The sequence below is a fragment of the Mesoplodon bidens genome (assembly GCF_964165515.1).
Source record: "Mesoplodon bidens genome assembly, chromosome: X".
Lineage (NCBI taxonomy): Eukaryota > Metazoa > Chordata > Mammalia > Artiodactyla > Ziphiidae > Mesoplodon > Mesoplodon bidens.
The window spans coordinates 54,407,358-54,429,684 of NC_138163.1; the positions used below are offsets into that span (position 1 = coordinate 54,407,358).

General features: G+C 41.1%; 1 protein-coding gene across 1 annotated transcript; it reads left to right on the forward strand.

Annotated features, from left to right (window-relative positions):
- Positions 1-1,344: 1,344 nt before the first annotated feature.
- Positions 1,345-20,622, forward strand: LOC308609336 (transcription initiation factor TFIID subunit 7-like; the record flags this gene model as incomplete). Its single annotated transcript, XM_081223026.1, has 14 exons — positions 1,345-1,410; positions 2,245-2,323; positions 3,665-3,798; positions 4,445-4,571; positions 4,811-4,866; positions 7,169-7,210; positions 8,002-8,149; positions 8,484-8,597; positions 9,026-9,247; positions 9,444-9,556; positions 10,862-10,921; positions 18,979-19,079; positions 20,129-20,268; positions 20,486-20,622. The coding sequence occupies 14 exons, from the start codon at positions 1,345-1,347 to the stop codon at positions 20,620-20,622; spliced, it is 1,539 nt and encodes a 512-aa protein (XP_081079152.1).
- Between the last annotated feature and the right edge of the window lie 1,705 nt (positions 20,623-22,327).

Below are 22,327 nucleotides of genomic sequence, written 5' to 3' on the forward strand. Positions count from 1 at the left end.
GCGCAAGGACCTTCATTTTAGTTACGGCGAGCAGGGACCACTCCTCGCTGTGGCACAAAGTCCTCTCATTACGGTGGCCTCTCCTGTTGAGGAGCACAGGTTCCAGGTGTGCGGGCCTCAGTAGTTGTGGCTCACGGGCTCTAGAGCGCAGGCTCACTTGTTGTGGCACATGGGCCTAGTTGCTCCACGGCATGTGGGATCTTCCTGGACCAGGGCTCGAACCCGCATCCTCTGCATTGGCAGGCGGATTCTTAACCACTGCACCACCAGGGAAGCCCGCTTTTTTCCATTTTTGAGAAAAAATTTGCTCAGAAGTAGTGTGGGCCCTAAAACTCAAAATGCAAGCCACTACAGATATATCCCTAATAGATGGAAAATAAGGTGAAAAAATGAAGATCAACTTGGAGATTATTCACTTTACAGAATGTGCATTATATATATGTGTGTGTGTGTATATGTATGTGTGTGTGTGTGTGTATATATATATATAAATATATATATATGTATATATATGGATTCATCTTAGGATTCCTTCAAATGGCTTTTAGGGGTATTTCAAATAAGTGGTGGTTGTGAGGATTAAATGAAATAACAGACCTTATGCACTCAATGTAGAGCCTGGCACATGGAGTAAATGTTAGTGATGAATAAATCAAATTAGATTTTACATTTTTCCATTATCATCCCTTCAGAAATGAGTCTATTCCATGAAGTTAGATGTACTTATATAGATAGCCCAGCCGTAAGACTGGGACTCCTAACTTTTCCCCGAGGTAGCTCGGAGCTGTTGATGTTGGCTTTAGAGTCATAAAAAGCTGCCTGCTCTCACACGGACTGTTTAATTCCTACCATTTTATTGATCATTAAGGTGAAATACTGAAAATTAAGCTGTGTTTCATTCAAATCATCATAGAGCATTTCTGCCAGTGGTTTTTTGGGTTGATTTTGGCCTTTGGTTGGCAGTCTTCTCTGCAGAGGTATGTAGCTTACTTGCTTTGGTAGTCACCACTGTATTGATGAGTTAATCCTTTACCGGAGAGTCTAAGAATATCAAGAAGACTAAATCATGTGTAACAGCTCTTACTTCATTTGTTATCATGTAATTAGTATTAACGTTGGAAAATCTGCACATATGGGAGGGGACATAAGGTGACTTTATAAATAATCAAGTTATGTCAAATAAAGTGTTTTGAAGCTGTACACACATCATTGCAGTGAGGGTTATCAGCAAGATATTGTATAATGTAACCAGTACTACCAGAAGTGGTCACTAGAGGGGGCAAGAGGAGTTTTTGGTAACTTTCTGTTGGTTTTGTTTTTGTTTTCATGCACTCAAAACAAGAGATGAGTAGAAGCCAGGATGAACCTCCTTACGAACTTGAGGACCAGTTTATATTGCGTCTGCCTCCGGTAAGAAACCCTTGTATCTCAGGCCAAATATCTTCAGTGCATAAGTATCAGCCCTGCTTGGATTCTGTAGCATTTCTGTTTATTTAAGGTAGGCTATAAAAACCAAGAACATTTGTTTCCCAGGAGTTGTGTTCTATTTAGCAGTCCTATCCTAGTGTGTACTCTTTTAAGCAGCATTTCTTTTGTCCTGCACATGCCACCTACTGTGTGGGTTGATTTCCTGGCAAACAGGTGGGACCATGATGGATTCAGTCACTTATCACAGATGCCAACAGCCTTGCTCACTGGACAGCCAAGATAAGACTCTTGTAAAAGAGAGTTCCTTTCTGTCACCTCAAAAGGGGCAATGGAGGGGTTAGCACTGTCTCCTCAAATTCATCATCATGCAAGGCTGTTGAAGCTCATTTCAGCATTGTGTTAGGGACTCTTCCCCTATTGATACCTGTATTTAAGTCTTATTTAGTCTAAGAAAGGTATATTAAGGATGGGCTTCAGAAAGGTATTTCCCCAATTAGGGTTAATTAATATAGCCAGTAAACTGCAGCTAAGCCTTCCCTTAGTAACTACAACTTGAAAGGTAACAGTGAGAAACAGGAATGTACAGCTAGGAGAAGGCATTATCTATAGCTGCTAAAAGACAACAATAACATTAGAGTCAACCTCATCCTAACTTGACTTACCCAGTGCACAGTATCTCATGGTACATGGCATTGTTCCTAACGTTTGGGAAGTTTAAGGTTCTATTTAAGGGAGGACAGTCTCTGACATATCTGTTCTATTACCTGCTAAGTAGACAATACATCCTTCTGATTTTTCAATCTACCTCCTTTTTAGGAACATGCTTCTACTGTCAGGAAGATAATACGTTCTGGAAGTGCTGCCATGAAGGATAAACTGAACATTGACTTTTCGTGTAAGTAGTTAATATCCATTCACCGTACACTGAACAGTAGTTTATTAAGGGATTGCTGTGTGTCAGGCACAATACTAGATACCAAGGATGTGACAAAGAATAGAATGTGGTCTCTGTCTTGATGGACTCAAAGAGAGGCTTCAGTCACTTCCATCTCTTCCTTTTAGAGGAAAGGAAGTAGAACTTAAACAACTTGAGGTAATTATCATGGTGTGTATAAGGAAGAACTTGGAGGTCAACTGTGGGATTTGCATACTGCTGATTGTCTCCTATATGAAACTTTTGTGATTTCTGACTGTCCGGGGGAATGACAGGTGGATGTACTGTTCTTTGTTTACAAAAGTGACATACCTTTATCTCTTTTAAATAATATTTATTAGATTTTTAAATACAGAGAAGTATATGAAGAATAAAATTTTAAATGGCCCATAATCCCAGCACTCTGGTAGCCCTTACTGACACTTTAAAAAAAAAGGAATACAAATGCATGGCTAGAAAACTCAAATAAAACAGAAAGGTTGAAAAGGAGAAGTGAAACTCTCCTTCACAGTGCCTCAACCCCAATGCCAAGGATAACTAATATTGGCCTTTTCTCCTTGTGTTTCCTTATAGACAAAACTTTTATGCATAATACCAACGTATAAATAATCTCTCTATATTTTTAAAGATAATTTACACAAAAAGGATCATGTCAAACATAGTTCTGCATCTTTCTTTTTTCACTTAATATTAGAAGATTACACTTGAATCCTTTTGTATCAAGAGACATTCATGTTTGAGACATCTGGGCAGGATTCAGAGTTGTCAGTATATGGCTGACTCTCTCTTTCTCTCTCTCTCTCTCTCTCTCTCTCTCTCTCTCTCTGGCTATTGTGTAGAATTTTATCTTTGTGAAACTAACTAGAGATTATAACTTGAGACTTATTAGTACTATTCTAGAATCAACCCTCCCCTTACCCAACCCTTTGAAAACACCCATGTACAGTGACATGATCGAATGCTCCTAATGGTGTCCAAACGAATGGGTTTAAATGAATGGAGTTGGCCTTTCAAGATGAGAATGAAACAATTACCACTTCATTCACTTTAGTTCACAACCATGACCAAGAAACTTAGCTACTTTTGATGGAATGACATAAACTAGAAAAAAAGAGCTCCATATACCCTGCCTTCTTTGCTGTGGGAAGTTACTAATTGTGTACACAATTATGACATTGTGAGAAATAGTAAGTTTCAATGAAAGACTCGTCTGTCCCCCATAAGTCTTCATTATTCAAACCCCAGGAGTCTTGAGAGTACATTGGGAAGATGTCAGATTTAATCTTTTCTACTTCTGTTCAGCTGATGGATGTCATGCAGTTGTTGGGGTTGAAGGTGTCTCACTATCTGCTAAGCTGGTTGATTTGCCTCATGCTATTGAAAGCCTGAAAACTCTGGATAAAAGAACTTTTTATAAAACAGCAGATATTTCCCAGGTATGGACAAGTTTTCTTAATCTACTCGCCCGCACATCCTTCAAGGATTTCCTTTCTCCCTCCTTTTCTTTCTTTCAATTCTTTTTTCACCTGCTTGTCATTTCTAATTTCCAGCTCAATTGCACAGGGAATACAATGTCATGTTCTGGTTTGGTGTTTGATCCATCACTTTTCACTACTATATTTTATCCAAATAGCTTTTAGAGCCTCCTGTTTGCCATTTATAGTGCCTTTCATTCTTTGAAAAATATGAGCATCTGGGATCTTCATCTGAAATTCCTGTTAAAGCAGTGTGCTGTTAACTCTGGAGGTTTACATTGGTTCTTATTCATCATCTCTACTGTTGATATTTTGTTTCCTTTATAAATCAAAGTGCTAAGATATATCTTGTTTTCAACACATTCCTTCCACAGTGGTAAGCACTGGAGCTAAAAACAACAACAATAACCTCAGAGTCCATATGCTGTGCTGTCGAGATAGAGAGAGAATGCATATGAGTGTATGTAATACTTGGTTTTCTGGAAATGCCAGGTAGCATTCTCCTTACTTTTGTGCTCCAGGATTTCTGGTGGTAAGAATGATCATCATCCATTACTAACCCAAGATTTGTGGCCACCGTCAACTTCTTTGTCTTTGTTAAATGCAGATGCTTGTGTGCACTGCTGATGGTGATGTCCACTCTGATCCTGAAGAACCGGTTACCTCTACTGATCTTAAAGCAAGCAGGAAAAGTGAAAAGGAGAGACAGAAAAAACATATCTGGAAGCGTGGCAGTAAGTCATCAGTCCCTTGCTCATTCTGGCTAACTACATTTATCTGCTGGATCCTAATTACTTGTGAGCCAGGGACCTGTTACCACACTTAGGTGTTTGGTTCAGTAGACATCCAGATGCTCTTAAAGGAACGAGTCGTGTCATGAGCCAGTGGCTTAGAGCATGACCTTATCAAATTCAGATAGATCTGTGACTACCATCAGTCATATATATATTTCACCATGTTGAATTTATTTTAGTGACTCCACCACTTAGGAATGTCAGAAAGAGAAGCGTCTGCAAAACAACAGAAAAGGTTAGTGGCATGCTATTTCTGTGTCTACTGGTTGGATTGGAAGAGGATTATGAATGGAGGGGAAGGGAGACAGTCAGTTGGGTATTCATTTGTTCAGTCATTTATATGTCCAATAAACATTTGCTGAGTATGAGCAACATGCCAGGCACTGTGTGCTAACAATTGGAAATATGTAACAAACAAAAACAGACTTGACCCTTGAAGTTATAGGGTAGTCACTTAGGGATCTAGATGTGTCATGAACTTGAAACTTCTGCTAATGCTTTTAAAAGTTTCCAACTGCAAAATCTTGTTTTAAAGTGAACCCATCCAGAACCTGAGAATTGGGAATTGTGGTTGTATTTCTAACCTTACCTCAGACTTGTAGAACCCTGGGCAAACTACAGGAGTACTATGCCTTGGCTTCTTTTTTAATTAAATTTTTTATTTTGAAATAATTGTAGATCCGCATACAGCTATTAGCAATAGAAAAGAGGTACTGTGTACCCTTTACCCAGTTCTTCCCATTGTAACATTTGCAAAACTATAGTACAATATCACAAATAGGAAACTGACATTATTACTCTTCACTAATCTTATTCAAATTGTTCCAGTTTTACTTTCTCCTGTGTATGTGTGTGCATGTGTTTAGTTCTATGCAATTTTATCCCATGTGTATGTTGGTGTATCCACCCACGCAGTCAAGATACTGAACAGTATTGTCACCACCAGGATCCCTCATCTTGCCCTTTTAAAGCCACACCCATCTCCTCCTCACCCCAAACCACCAGGCTCTAACCCCTGCTAATCACTAGTATGTTCTCCATCTCTATAATTTTGTCATTTTGAGAATGTCATATAAATGGAATCATACAAAGTATAACAGTTGAGACTGGCTTTGTTTTTTTCACTCAGATTAATTCCCTTAAGGTCTATGTGGATTGTTGCATGTATCAATAGTTCCTTCCTTTTTATTGCTGAGTGGTATGCCATGTTATGAAGGTACCACAGTTTGCTTAATTGTTCACTTGTAGAAGGACATCTTGGCTGTTTCCATTTTTTGAATGTTATAAATAAAGCTGCCAGCAGGTTTTTGTGTGAACATAAGTATTCATCTATTTGACATAAATGCCCAGGAGTGCAATTACTACTGGGTATGTTGCATGTTTAGTTTTATAAGAAACTACCCATAGTGTTTTCCAGGTGGCTGCACCATTTTACATTTGCCCCAGAAATGTACGTGTGATCCAATTTCTCTACATTTTCACCAGCATTAGGTGTTGTCGCTATTTTTTATTTTAGCCATTCTGATAGATGTGTAGTGATCTCATTGTGGTATTAATTTGCATTTCCCTGATGGCTAAAGATGTTGAGCATCTTCTCATGTGCTTGTTTGCCCTCTATATGTCCAGTTCAGTGAAGTGTCTGTTCATGCCTTTTGCCCATTTTCTAAATGGATTGCTTTTATTGTTGAGTTTTGAGAGTTCTTTTTTATATTCCAAATACTAGTTTTCAGATATGTGGTTTGCAAATATTTTCTCCCAGTCTGTAACTTGTCTTTTTATGTTCATCACGGGGTCTTTCAAAGAGCAGAAGTTTTTTTGTTTGGTGAAGTCTGATTTATTGATTTCTCCTTTTAAGGATCTTGTTTTTCATGTCGAGTATAAGAACTGTTTGCCTAGCCCAGATTCTGAAGATTTCTCCTAACTATCTTTTTAAAGTTTTACATTTAAGTCTGCGATCCATTTTTGAGTTAATTTTTGTAAAAGGTTTGAGAGTTAGTTCAAGGTGGTTCTTTTTTTTCCCCTTTGCATGTCCAGTTGTTCCAGCGCCATTTGTTAAAAAGGCTACCCTTTGTCCATTGTATTGCTTCTGCACCTTTGTAAAAAATAAGCTGGGCATATTTGTGTGAGTTTCTTTTTCTGGGTTCCATTAATCTGTGTTGATCACTGATTCCACAGTGTAGCTTTGTAATAAGCCTTGAAATCAGGAAGACTGATCTCACTTTATTTTGTATTCAAGATTGTTGTAGCCATTCTAGAGTCTGTAACTTTCCATATACATTTTAGAGTAAGTTTGTCTATGTCTATAGAAAACTTTGTTGGAATTTTGATAAGAATTGCATTAAACCTATAGATCAGTAGCTTTACTATGTTTAATCTATGAACATGGTTGCTTTGGCTTTATACTGTCAGTCAACAGCATTCATTGAGTGCTTACTAAATATAAAACTACATTAAGAATGGTTCTAGAACTCTTCAAGCTTTAGTAAAGTAGAACAATTATAATATAACTTCATTGCTCATTGTGTTTTATTTCATAGGTCACTGATATCAAACAGATTGAAGAAGTCCGCTCTCCTGAGGTAGACAAATCATAATATAACTTTATTGTTAACCTATGCTGTGTTTTATTTCACAGCTCTTTAATTTCAAACAAATCAAAAAAATCACAAAGATTACTTTCAAGCCTTCCTTCTCACCTGTAACCCCCACTCCCATACACATACACTGAATTTGATTCACTGAAAAATAAATTCATTGTTTAATGTCTGACAACTCCGAGAGCAAAAGATACAATTTGATCAGTGACCCTGTGTATTTTAATCTGCTTCTTTTCTGTGATATTTATTTTTAAAAACCATTTCTTGGAAGCCAGGGTTCACTCTTACCAGCAGTTGTTTGCAATTACTTATTCCCCCTCAAAGTTCTAATCTCTATTTGTGGCATGATGAATTGGTTGCTGTGGAGATAATTGTCTAAAACTGGATTTAAGGGAGAATATGTGGCTAAGACCCAGTTTTTATAGGAAACTCTCTAATAATAAAGATGTGCAGAAGTGGAATCTGGGATTTTGGATCTTTAAACCAAATTACTTCCAAGTAACAAAAAAATTATAGTTCTTTGCCAGTGTGGGTCAGCGCAAATAATTAACAACTGAGGCTTAAGGGTCATGCCTCTGAGGAGGTCTTTAATATAGAGTTGCAGATTGAAAAGATTAAATGTCTCAAGTAATTCGATTGGGGAAAAAGTAAGCTTACTGTACAAAAATATAGACCCTGAACAAAGTTTCCTTCATAAATAGCATTGTTTAAAGTAGAAATTTGATTGGATGTATCTTAAAGAGGCCTAATTATTTGAATTCATTTGTATGTAGGAAGAGGACATTTCTGCAAGACTCAAGGTGTTAAGTAAGGCTACTGGTATTCCTTCTTCTCCAACTTTGGTTCAGCACGTTGAACCTCCTGATGTGGAAGAGGAAGTGAAAAGACTGCTGCGCTCAGATGCTGAAGCTATCAGTGTCCGTATCCTTTTACACTAAATATTTTCTGTGTAGTCTGTTCCACCCCAAATGCACTTGGTGACAAGCTCTCATTTCTGATATTGTGTGCTGATGTTAATGTACAGAACTTATGATTTTTGGAAATGTTACTTTCTAGCTAGGAACAGTACATTCATGTAGTAGAAATTATTTACTTGCGTAATTCAGTATGAGGCACTTTTCTATACTAGGAATCCACATACAAATGGCCTGAAGTTGGACTAAATTAAATAGCGCTTTCAGCCAGAGAGCCTCTTCCCTTTCAAGTTTGCCTTCTGCTTTCTTTCTGCTTTTTCCTTGACTGCCTCTCCTTTCAGGATGGGTGGTCATGGCCGAAGGTGAAACCAAGGAAATAGAAAGTGAAGGCTTCATTCCAGGCTTTGAGATAGTCTCAGAAATGAGTGGCTGTAAGCAGCGTCATACTTCACCAGGTGCATTAATAAAGGCAAAGCAGGCGCTTCAAGAGGGCAGGTGTTGACTGTGTGTAGGACCATTCTCCATAAACTCACAGGCCAATCACAGAAAAAGGGTGCCTTTCCCCTTCTCCCCTCGTATTGGTCCCACAAGTTTAGGGGTTTTAGATTGGGGTTCTAATATCCCATCCATCCCTGCTATTCTAAATTCCTGTGGGCCCTTGGATTCTCTGAATATTTTGATCATTGAATACGTGAATGAATGTTACAGTGTTTTGCCTGTCCTGTCCTTGTTTTATGAAAGGAATAATCTTCCTGTGAGAAAAATTATTTTTAAAATTCATTGGTTGCCCAGTAAACTTGAGGGGGAGTATAATTGCAGCTGGAGTGGGAGTCATTTGAAAAGCTTCAGATGGTTTCACCTTCCTTGTGCTTAAAACCCATAGAATATGGTGTGTTTCGGGAGATGGTCAATGACTCTAGCAGTAACAGTGTTGAAGTTGAGCATGATAAGGAGGAAGATGAAGAGGGAGAGGATGACTATGATGATGCGGATAAAGACAAGGAAGAGGAGGAAGATTATTATGACGTGCATATGGAAAGGGAGCCTCAGGACAAGTTCATTGAATCTGGCCAGTATGAGGCAAAGGAGGGAGCCAGCTCAATGGGTAAGTTAGGGAAAAACAAAGGGGTGGGACAGAGTGGGTGGCAGTACTAAAGACTGACTCTAAACACGTGTTAGTTGCAAAGTTAAGTTTGAGAAATTATTGCTCAGATGTGTAGTGGAGTTTTAGTGGATTTGGATCTTGGTCCACTACTTTAGGCTATGTTTAGATACATGAAGTTTTTGTCTATCTCTGTTAGTCATGGAAATTCAGAAGCAGACTCGTTACATGCAGAAAAAGCTCCGAAAGATTAAGCACAGAGCACAAAGACAGAAGAAGGTCATTATGAAAGTGGAAAACCTAATGCTCAAGGTAAATTCTGGTTGGCTGGTATAAATATATCCTGATATCTTACTTTCAAAATCCCGTCTTTGTGTTTCCACTCATGTCATCTCTGTGCAGCATTCTGCTTCATTCATGAACCTGAACAACCTCTTAGATACCCCTAATAAAAGATAGCCCTATTTCCTTTTACCTGAGTAATTTTGATCATCTTATATAAGCATTTTTGGGAGGGGACCAGGAGACTTGAGATAATAATTGCCAATATTGAACATTTAACTATGTGAAAGGCATATACAGAGCTAAGCATTTTATGTGTATTATCTCATTTCATCCTGACATCCCTGAAATATAGGTGCTGGCACTATTCCCATTTTATAGATAAGAAATTGAAATTCAAAGAGATTAAGTAACTTGCCAAGGACCACAGTAAGTGGTCGGGCATAGATTGAACCCTGTTGCTCTGTACCAAAATATATTCATTACAATGAAAGAGAAACTAAATTAATTTAAAATTTTTATGATGCCTGCTTGAACAAAAATTAATATCATGCTTTACTTTTATTAATACACATTAATACATATTTTATTAATACACATATCAGCAAAAGGAAAATGTATGTTTAGGCCATGTTTGCTTCCCTTTTTACAGTGAGGGAAATTCTGAAGCATCTGGAGAATTCCTTGCCAGATTTCTTTTTCTGTAGAGCTGTTGTCATCGAAGGGGAGCAACTTGACACAGAACTATACTTATATAGAGTGTTGTCCTTCAGAATAACCAAGTTAGATAATAGATGTGGACATACTTTGAAAGATACAGATATATGGTATTATGGTTGTTGTCGTGTGCAGTACTAGTTAAGAATGGTAATATTCTGCCCTAGTGCAGGGGAGTGAAGGAATCAGCACCAGATTCCAAGCCAGCTCTTTAAGTAGGTCACCACAGTCAAAGGATTTGTGCTAAACTAGAAAAAGGTAACATGAAGGCATTCTAACTCTTTGTTTTAGAGCAAGAAAAAAAATGCCACGTAGGGTGTATAAAATCAAATCGAATGGCCCTGTAGTTGGAGAGTATAGTTCTTATACTCTAAATCCTTTTTCAAATGTCTTGTTATTGAAGTAGAGTTGATATACAATGTTGGGCCAATCTGCTGTACAAAGTGACTCAGTTATACACATAGAGACATTCTTTTTCTAAATCCTTTTTTTAAAGTACTCTTTTGTTACGACTGACAGTGTTCTTACTTATCAAATTATTTGCCAAACTCTTTGTCTCTCTTGGTTCTCTTTTCCTCTGAGACTCAGCATTCATCTTTTATATAATTCGTTTTCCAGGGTCATTTACAGTCTGTGCTGGAGCAGATTAAGCTACAGGAAAAACAAATAAATGAGCAGGTGAGAAGTGTGTTTTCACATCAACCAGAAAACATCTGATGCAGAGAACTCCACCCCCCCAATCTCATTTCTGGCTGTTCTTTTCACAGGAACAGTAGTGGCCAAATCTTCTAAATGAGGGTAGCAGGTTGGAACAAAGTCTTTGTGAAAATTCGTTCATTCAGCAGATATTGAATGTCTATTAAGTGGAAAGCACTGGATGTACACACAGTGTTGAATAAGACACATACAATACTTGTCCTCATGGAGCTAACAGTCTAGCAGGGAAGATCATCAGCAAACAAATTATCATACAAATATAAAGGTGCAAATCATAAAGAAGGGCTGTGAAGGAGAGAGAGTCAGTGGTGCTATCTGAATAGAGTCCTGAATTAAATTGGGGAGATCATAATCAGCCTTTCTGAGGAAGTGATACTTAAGAGACCTGAAGGAAAAGTCCAGGCAAAAAGTGTATGAAGAGCTTCTTGGGTGGAGCGTATGCCAGGTCCCACATTGGAAAAGAGCTTGGCTTCTTTGAGGACCTCTGCAGTATTTGAAGTGAGGAAGAGAGTGACTTAACGTAAGGTTGGAGAAGTAGGCAGAGGCCATATTGTATGGTCCCTTGCAGTCCATGATAAGGAGGATGGGTTTTAGTCTTAAGTGCAATGGGGAGCCCCTGGAGAGCTTTAAGCAGGAGAGTCACATTTAATTTAGAAGTTTTAAAGATCACTTTGATTATTATCTGGAGAATGGATTGTGGGAGGGCAGGACTAGAAGCAGGGAGGCCAGTTAGGAGGCTGTGGGGTCATCTAATAAAAGGTGATGGTAACTTGAAATAAGGAGGTGGCAATGGAGATGGAAAGAATAAATATTTTTTTCTTTTTTTATTGAAATATCGTTAATTTACAATGTTGTGTTTCAAGTGTACAGCAAAGTGGTTCAGTTATATATATATATGTGTGTGTGTGTGTGTGTATTCTTTTTCAGATTCCTTTCCATTATAGGTTACTAGAAGATATTGAGTATACTTCCCTGTGCTATACAGTTGGTCCATGTTGTTTATTTTTTATCTATTTTATATATAGTAGTGTGTATATGTTAATCCCAAACTCCTAATTTATCTCCCCTCCCCCCTCCTGCTATCCCCTTTGGTAATCATAAGTTTGTTTTCTATGTCTGTGAGTCTATTTCTGTTTTGTAAATAAGTTCATTTGTATCATTTTTTTTAGATTCCATATGCAAGTGATATCATGATATTTGTTTTTCTCTGACTTACTGCACTTAATATGATAATCTCTAGGTCCATCCATGTTGCCTCAAATGACATTATTTCATTTGGAAAGAATATATATATATATATATATATATATATATATATATATATATATATATATATATTAACTGCAATAAAAATGTTTTATAACAGCTTTATTGGGATATAATTCATATACCATACAATTCACCCATTTAAATTGTACAATTCAATGACTTTTAGTATATTCACAGAAGTGTGCAACCATCACCACAATCAATTTTACATTTTTATCACCCAAAAAAGAAACCTGTACCCATTAGCAGTCATTTCCCGTTTCTTCTGACCCTCCCACTCACCACCCCCCCACCCAGTTCTAGGCAACCACTGATCTACTTTCTACTAGCCTACTTTGCCTATTCTGGTTATTTCATATAAAAAGGAAACATATACTACAAGGTCTGTTGTGTCTGGCTTCTTTCACTTGGCATAGTGTTTTCAAGGTTAACCCATGTTGTGGAATGTATCAGTACTTCATTCCACTTCATGGCTGAATAATATTCCACTGTACAGATATACAACATTTTGTTTGTCCATTCTTCCATCAGTCGACATTTGGGTTGTTTCCACTTTTTGGTTACCATGAATAATGCTGTTGTGAACATTGATATATGAGAGAATGTATTTTAAAGGTAGAATTGATGGGAATTGGGCCAATTACTGGGTGTCAAAGGAGAAAAGAGCGTTAAGGATGTATACCAGATTTCTAACTTGAAAGACTATTATTTAAAGCCACAAGAGAGTGAGCAGAGTGAAAAGAAAAGAGGGCAGCGTGGGATAAGTGAGGGTCAAGTAGCTGTATAGAAATGTATGCTGGTTCCAGCCCTATACTGTTGAGGGTAGGGTAACAGTTTTAAAGAGACTGGAGGTCGTATTATGAGGATGGACTTAGCATGGGGCTTTTTTGGGGGGGCCACGCCGCGCATCTTGTGGGAACCCGCACCTTCAGCAGTGAAAGTGCGGAGTCCTAACCACTGGACCGCCAGGGAATTCCTGAGCATAGAGCTCTTAAGGTAGTGATGCCATCCCCCATGCTCATCCCCATACAAACAAGGCCAGGAGAATTCTTATGTTCTGTATATTCCCTTCCCCTCAGCACATCACTCATCCAAGTACTGCTTATAAACAGCCATGTGCACAGTTAATGCCAGGATTGCTTTAGCACCCACTAAACATCTTTGTTTTCCTCCATGTAAGTAGTTAGTATTGGGGGAGTGCTATTTTCAACATAGAACTACAGCTGTAAGCTTTATTCACTCAGAACCCTTTATGTTAGCTCATTTATTCAACATAGATTTATTGGGCACCTACTTAAAGCTAGGTTCCACAGGGAACTACAAAATGCTTATGACACAGTCTCTGCCTCCAGTTGGGGAGAAATACATGAGAGGGATAGGAATTTAAAGGAATGAGAGATCACTTTTGTCCATGGAGATTAGGGGAAGCTTCATAGAGAGATAGTGTTTGGGGCCTTAAGAGGTGGGTAAGGTTCTAATAAAGAGAGAAATGAAGGCATTCTGTATAGAAAGTAGCATTCACAATGGCTCAGAGGTGGTGATGCCAGGCTTAAGAGTTTAGGTTTTTGGTGTAGGTCATAATAAGCCTTAAAAGCTTTTTCACCTGGGGAGTAACTCAGGAAATGTTCTCTGCCAGCAGTATATAGGAGAAATTGGAGGGGGGAAAGACTAGAGGAAGATGCGAGTGACAGAAGGAATCAGAACTTAAAAACCGATTGGATTTCCAGGACAAAAAGGGAACAAAGAGTAGTGCAGAGCCTGGGTGACTGGAAAATGGTGAGCCACTAACAGGAATGAAGACAACTTGAAGAGGATTCTTGGGGGGTGGGGGATGGAGAAGATGGTCAGTTGAGTTGGAAACACTTTTTAAAATGGGAGATCGGAGAGTGCCTCATGCATAGAAATGATCATTGAAGCTGTGGGGATAGATGAGTTAGCCAGGTTGACTGTTCAGCAAGAAGTCTGAACCTAAGGAAAAACCTCCCTTTAGGAGGTGGTGGGAGGAGAAAGCGCCTGTAAAGGATAAAGAACTGGAGAAGTCAGTGATCGTAATCATGGTCAGCATCTGAGTGAAAAGATGCTCTCAATTACTACAGCTAGCAATTATAGCAGTTTGGTAGCTCATGTCCAGCACAGGATCATTTTGTAATACTCCATTCCTGTCATTCCACAAAATGAAAATCCACACTGATATGGGGCGAGCTAAACTGAATAATACTCAAAAACAGTCTTTGTCTCAAAGACGGTATACCTGAGTGTTATTGGTCACTTTGCCATTTCAAGTAAATAAAACAATTAAATCTTACATCACAAAATGTTCAGGGCTTCTGACTTAGAAAGCATCAGAGCAAGTAGAACGTCATCAGACTCGTTATTGGTTAGGACTCTGAGCCAGTTTTCAAGGGTCTCATAACATGGCAGGAAGCAGCAGCTAAGACTCGGTTTAAGACACGGTGTGTTCAGTGGGGCAAGAGGCTATCACAACTGCCTTATCTACTGAGTCTTAGACTATGGCTACAGTGATCCCATCTCCTTTGCCCCTACAGTGAGCTGTGACCTCTGTACACTCTTCCCAGAAGTACAAATTCTTAACAGCAAGCATATTTAATTTCTTTAGTATATTCAATTTGAAGCTTCCTTTTATAAGTTTGGCATGATAAAGGACAGCATCATTGTGTTTGCGTTTTTGACTGTGGCACTGTTCTTTGGAACATTGTAAGACTAAGATAACCTTGTAAATGCCAAATTACAGTCTGTCTTTTTGGTTTATATAAGTAAATTCTAGATCAAGTCATGGAACTTAAGATTTCAGATGAATTTTTTGTGTTTTTCTGCCTCTCCCTACAGATCATTTCTCTACGGGAAAGACTGAACGATTTTCTGAAGGAGTGAGGAGAGCCTTCAGCCTGGCACACAAACCTTGGCTTCACCATCCAGACTGAAGACCTAGATGATATTGTACCTGTTTCTTCTCCTTTCATTGCCTTATGTTGCATCATTTGTATTTCTTTCTCTGAACGTTTCTTTTTCTTTTTTTTTTTTTTTTGCTAGTTATATTCAAAGTTTGTAGCCACGTAGAACGGGACAAAGTATTAAAAAGTAGTAGACCTGAAGACCCAAATCAACTATGGGACTTTGCTTCTCTTTATCAGTTTGAGAATTAACTTAAATTGTTTCTCTTTTATGGTGTCTCAGATGATTCACCCGTGCTTGCCAAAGGCGGACAGTCTAACCTGAAGGCTATCCATCTGGTTTGCATAGATTTTTAGCTTTTTCTTCTTCTGTTTGTTTCAAATATTTCCTAAAACATAGAGTCAAACCATTTCTACCAAGGGCTAGGACCTGCCACAGTGATTTAAGTGCCTATCTGGCAGCAGTTGATACTAGATTGTATCCTGTCTCTGTTCAGGCATTAAAGGCTGCTTTCCGGCTCAGGGATGATTTCTTGCTGCTGCTATCTTTGTTCTGTTGTTAATGATTTTAGGATTGTGTCTGGTGGTTATTTGGCAGCTATGGGACTAGTTAGAGCAGAGATGTAATTCTGAGCTGTTACCTTTCTTCTGAGCCTCTTCTTCCTAACCCCCATCGGAAAAGGTTAGAAAAAAGATACCTGTGGGAGCTCCCTGGTTGCCTAGTGTTTAGGATTCCAGGCTTTCACTGCCATGGCCTGGGTTCAACCCCTCGTCTGGGAACTCCCATAAGCCTCGTGGCAAAAAAAAAAAAAAAAAGCAGATACTTGTATTGCCTGTGAAAACTTCCTTAAAAACCCTGGACCAGTTTGGTGATTTTCAGCTATGTTAAGGTTTTCTAGTCTGTATTCTTTAAGCAATAAATAAATTCCTTAACTGGATTACTGTCACTTTATTGAACAGCTCCCATGATACGTACATTCATATCCAAAAGGAAACTGGTGAGACAAGCAATAAATTCTGCAGTTAGGAAATGAAAGAAGATGCTGTCAGCACTGGGACATCCTTCTAAAGAGCTCTTAGGATAACTCCTAATGAACTAAGCAGATCATCTCATATTCACCATAAATCATTGGGATTTTGAGAGAAGGTACAGAGAAGTAATAAAAATGGCAGCTCCAATACTTGCACTGAATTATGTTGTAGTGGAAGGCACACAAGGTTGGAATCCTGGCTCTGCTACCTACCTTGGGCAAGTCCCTACACCTCTTAGAGCCTGTATGTCCTTATCTGGAAATCAAGGGTGATAATGCTTATCACCAAGAGACATCTGAAGGTTTTCTGGAAGTAGCCCAGCTAGACCCAGGTCTGGTCCCAATTGATGAAGTCGGTGCCACTCTAGGAAATGAACCCCCAAGATTTCTCTGCCACTTTTAGTGCTCTCATTCCAAGTTGAAGGTAATAAGCCAAGGGCAGAGAAGGGGAAGTCAGTATGCACGGGCAGGGCCTATGGAGAAGGGATGAAGGCAGAAGGAATGCTGGGGACAAATGCAGGGAAGAAGTGGGTCTAAGGGAGAGAGACATGGACAAACAAAATGAAGCCAAGATTAGGAGAAAAGTTGGAGGATAGCTTGAAAACCAAGATGATTTTTTAAAGTTTTTTTTTTCCAGAAACCCAGAATTTAAAAGATGAGAAGAAAGAATAGGGAAAAGGAATTGTCAGAGGCAGAAGGTGGGGGAAGAGGCAGGGTTTGAAAAGAAGACCTTTCCAGATGAAGGATGGCATAGGACTGGGGCAAAAACATAAAAAGTACCCTGGGGACGTGGCTGGAGAGACTGAGGCCGGAGAGAGTGGCACATAGACCACAGGTGGCATCCAGGGGTCAGAGAAGTAGAAGAGCCCTAGTCCAGCCTCTGTCCAATACTGGAGCCCAAGAGCAGCCAGAGCTCTGCTGAGAGGCAGTGGGGGAGGGAAGACAACGGGAAGGAGCAAATTTGTGTATCTGTGGTGCCCTTCTGTTCCCTCTACTACCACGTCTTGTAACCCTGGGTAACTGCTTCACCACTGCCCTCCAGTCACCCAAGGCTTATTGCCGCCCTGACTCCCTCCCTCCCCCCAACACACACACGTATCATGAAGGTTTCCTTTTCTACAGCCCAGTGATTGTGACTTTGGCATGTTACAGAACTGCACTGTCCAATATGGTATCCACCAGCCATGTGTGGCTTTTGAGCACTTGACATATGGCTAGGCCAAATTGAGGTGTGTCTTTCCACCCAGGCAAGGCTCAACTGCAGGTGGCCCCAGGCCTTGGCAGAATGCCCTGTGATCCTCCTGGAACCCGGGAAGATGGGCAATCTCACGAGGATTTGAGACAAGACCATTTCTCACTCACCTCCCTGTTTTGAGGGAGGCTGTCATGGGGCAGTTTCTCATCTGCCTCCCTCATTCTGGTGAGCATGAGACTTTCTGCCTGCCTCCCCACTCCCCTGCCCTTGCCCCAGAGGGTCCAGCTGCAGGCCATAGAGCTGCTTAGCAGCAGTGTGGAGTTGGTACTCAGCAACATGGTGTCCTGCCATTCATGTTGCATGTCATCTGGCCCCTTTTGTTTCAGTGTCATCCTGTGCAACAGCGACACAGAACAGATCCCATTGCTGGTCTTGCTTTTGCTGTCTCTAAGTAATAAAGTGCCTGGATGTATGTGGGTTTCCTGTTCTTTTTTACCAGTTGAATCTGTCAGCTTACTTGACAATTTCTAAGATTTAATAAAAAAAGAACCTAAAGTATCTCAATAATGGTTTTATACTGATTACATGTTGAAATGATAATATTTTGCCTATATTGGGTAAAATGAAATATTCGTAAAATTAATCTCACCTGTTTATTTTTACCTTTTTAATATGACCACTAGAAAATTTAAAATTGCATATGTGATTCACATTATATTTCTGTTGGACAGTGATATTATAGATCAGAGAAGAAAGAAAAATTGGCATTGGGGCGGAGGGACTGACAGGGTTTTATTTTGCCAGAAAATGGCATTAAAAAAAAAAAAAACTATCGCCACCAATTCACAGGGACATTTTAACATCCCCCCCAAATATATAACCATAATCTAGAATAAAGGCTAGACTTTTAAATTGAATATATGTAACTTTATGGGAACTCACTGCATTGTCCAGATTTTTCTCTTAATGCTTTAGGCTGGTGAAAAAATTCCTCAGATTGATGAGGATGGTGTTGAAGAACAATTGCTATAAAGAGCTCATCCCATGAGCTGATAACTAGCTAATCTGTGTGGGGCTTTGAGAGGTGAACAGTCCAGGTAACAGTGGTGGATGGGGCTAGTGGGGGTGTCTTCTTGTCCTGTAGGTGTTGGACTCTTCTGGTGGCCTATGTTTTGCAGTGTTGCTGTGGCTTCTTGGCCCCACCCTCTTCTCCCACACCCAAATAAGGTAAAGATGTGGAGTGTCAGAGTCAAAGAGTGTAACCAGAGGAACCAAAGTAAACAAATACGAATTTATTCTTTTCAAAGCAGAATTTAAGGGAAAGGGGAAAAGCACCACAGTGAGTGGCAAAGTTAACTAATTTGTCTCCAGCCCCGCCCCTTCATCCCAAACTTTTCTAGACTTGTGCACCAGCCTTGCCACTTCCCCAAATCCCATCCTTGTGACCAGTCCTTGCAGCCAGCGAGCAGCATCGCAGGCTTCGGTCTGGCCTCAAGACTGCCCTGGGGACAGCAAGGACATTGAGCAGGTGCCCCTCCAAAGGCGGCAGCTGTGGGAGGAGATGGAGGCTGGGAGCTGAGCCCTGGCCTTGAGCCTTTCCCTCTCCCACAGTCATTGGTGTTTAAAGAACAAGAAGGAGCTGAAGTATTCCTTTGTTCTCAGGGCCAGATTTGGGCAGGAAGGCCCAGAGACAGAGTTGCCCAGCTGAGCAGGTGAGTCTCCACAGCCCTAGGGCAGGGCCCCCACTTTCTCCTCCAGGACTGTTCATCTTAAGGTAGCTACTTTCTTAGTTATCTGTCACCTATGTCAAGGGAACTTTGATGAGAGTCTTGGCCTGAAATGGTCTCAGAGGCCGTGAGTCTGCTATTGAGAATGCCTCTTCGAGGAATGCTCTAGCCCAAAGCTGACTATGGAGCCCAGATCCCAAACACACACCTCAAGCATCATGGGTATTCCCTAAAATTCATCGGGAAGGAAACCATCTCCCAGGATTTGCCTCTGCTTGGCCTCAGGGTTTCGCATTACCATGGCCTGCCAGGCCAGCTCCTAAAGTACAACAAACTCAAACAGGTTTCTCTACAAGGAAATATCTCCAAACTTTGGGCCTGGAAGGAAATGGGCATTTGAAGGCCTTTCCATTCTGGAGGGAAGGATGAATATCCTCCTGGGTAGGACTCTCTCTAGGGAACCATACAACAAACAGCCTGATGTCCTCCAGCCAGCCAGCCTTCCTTAATAGTTTCCCAGTCAACCTGACTCCACTCTGCTCTCACTAGAAGCAGAGGCACCCTCATAATGGTTTTGTGGCCTCTACCAGATTCTGTCGAGAATACATTACCTATCAATCCTAACTGTTCCCCGATACTATTTGACAACAACCCCAGCAAACACATTCCTTATCACTGATGCTAATCCCACAAGCCAGGGGTTTTCATTAGGTTGCCTACCCAGCAACTCCCTTCACCACCTTCCAGTACGGGGCCAAAAACTACGCAGCATCACACACGATACCTCTAGGAGACAAGATACACGACAGATGCTTAACAACATGCAACACATCTCAGTAAATCCCACCTTAATTTGAATTCACAGTGCCCAAAGACCCGTTTACCTCACTGCGGGAAAACTGTCCACACATGCTGCAGTGACTATCACTGGCCTCTCAAGCGATATACTCACCTCGGGCATCAGGGTAAACCCAGGACCACCAAGTGTCATTGACCCTGTTACTGAGAATTCAACTCTTGACTTGCTGCTTCAGTCTACCTATAGCACAAATCCTACATAACGAGATCTACGTCTTCTCTACCATGGCCCACTGCAGTTGCCACAGGCCCTCAACAGCCCAAGATCTCTCGGGTGGAGTAGCAGTTATGAAAAGGATTTTCCAGGACTTTCCTGGTAAGATTGTTTCATAACCTCTGCCCTCTTTACCAGCTGAGCAGGTAAGTCTCCACAGCCCTAGGACAGGGCCCTCACTTTCTCTTAGGCAGGCATATGCCTCAAAGACCCTGAACTCTGTGTCCTAGAGCAAAGTTTTTCTATACTATTCCTACCTACAATCTAGACTCCTACAAATATAGCTCCCCCACGCCCAACCCCAGTAACTGATGTCCAGGCTCTGTGTTTGATGTCCACCTGCCACCTGCTCGCCATACATCACCATTGCTCCTGCCCAGAGACCTCATGAGCTCTAAGGCAGATATCATGATGAAGTCTGACACCCTGAACCTGTGGCTTAGTGCCCCCTGCTGATTCTAGAAGGAGGCAATCCTTGGCTTCTGGACCCAAGCCACTGCCTTCCCTGAAGATAAGTCTACCTTCCCAGCAGTTCTACCCACTGGCCTACTGCTTGATTATAAGAAAGCACCCCAACCATCTCACACCCTCCTGACCTTGGTAGCAACTGCTACTTTCTTTAAGGCCCTGAGCCAGACTTAGAAACTGGAAGGGGCAAGAGGATGTACTCTGTGTCTTAGCCTGGCTATTTGTTCCTCCCTTTCTGTATGGGGTGAGTAGAGCTTGGGTTTGTTCTATTTTGGCCTCTGAACCATTGTCTAGAGGAGCCCAGGAAGATTCACCCAAGGCCAAGGTCTCCAGGGAGCAAGGTGTGGAATAAATGAAGAGAGCAGAGTGACTCTTCCTGTTAGATTCCTCTGTGGCCACAGGCTTCTGTTGCTTTGGTCTTGAGGACAGCTCACCTCAAACATGAATGGAGAGACATCCTAGGGGAGCAGCCAGGAGGCATCTCTCTGTCCAACCAGAGGCTGGGACTAACAAAGAGCAAGGCAGAACATTAATACTTCAAGAGGTATTAGAATTTAATGTGTGAGTGAGGCCAGGGGAGTACTGATGTACAGTAGATATGTAGGATAGGTATGTATGTATATAAACTTAGGCAAATTAAGTCAATTGCAGGGTTCTAAGTTATAAAGCTCCTTTTGGTAGAAAGCTGCCTAAGTGGGTTCTGACTCTGTTCAAAGTCCCCAAGCCCACCCCCATCCCCCCACCCCCACTATCTACTCTGAACAGTTTCTGGATAAAGGGATTATGGTATATGTTGCCTAGGAAGACTTAGCTCAGTTTGAGGACTGGGTTCACCTTCCAGAGTTAGAAAGAATGGTTTTATGCAAAGGAAGGCCTTGCTGTTGTCTCTGTGGAAAGTGGACAACTTCCTGATCTGTAGCCCGTGGATACTAGAAAAGGGCCACTATTCAGGATGGCCTGTTGCATCTGCCTTCTGACTAGCTGGGGGATATCAGCCACCTCATCTGATTCAGCCTAAGAGAAAGAAGGGTCACAGCCTGAAAGGGTGTTGGGTGGTCACGCTCCTCCAGTCTAGAGGGTGGCTTCCCCTTCCTCACCCAAGGAGAAGACCCCCTTGCTGAGCAGCTGCCAGCCCTCCCCCAGGGCTGTGAAGGCCAACTCAGAAGAGCCAAGGGTGGCTTCAGCTGGGCTCCCAGAGCAACTCAGCTGGTCTCTCGGGATGCTGAGGTTTTCAGGAAAGAGGAGGATCTGGGGAAAATATCTAAGCCCATAAGTATTTCTTTAATGTTTCCCAATATAAGGTGAAAATAGGAACCTGAACGAACTGTTTCCCCCCGCCCCTTGAGAAAGGTCTGCCAGGGACTGAGGCAGAAGGAACTGAAGATATTCAAGGAGGAAACAGCATCTAGGTAGCATCGGGATGACTAGATCTAAGCCTTTGAGCTGAAGTTGTATGACACACGTTGCCCAGACTTTTTCAGGGGCACTTTGTGGGGGGAAGCGGGAGTGTCTTCAGTGTCACCTCCCTGTGTTGGGCCAGAGAGTAGGGCTAAGTCCCGTGTGTTCACAGTGCTGGAGCCCTCAGGTCATTAGGCTCCCCCAAATCCATCATTCCATGGAGAATGGAAAGGGGCCAATGGGCACTGCTTCACTCTGCAAGGCAACTTCTCTGCTCCCCATCTGAATGGCCTCC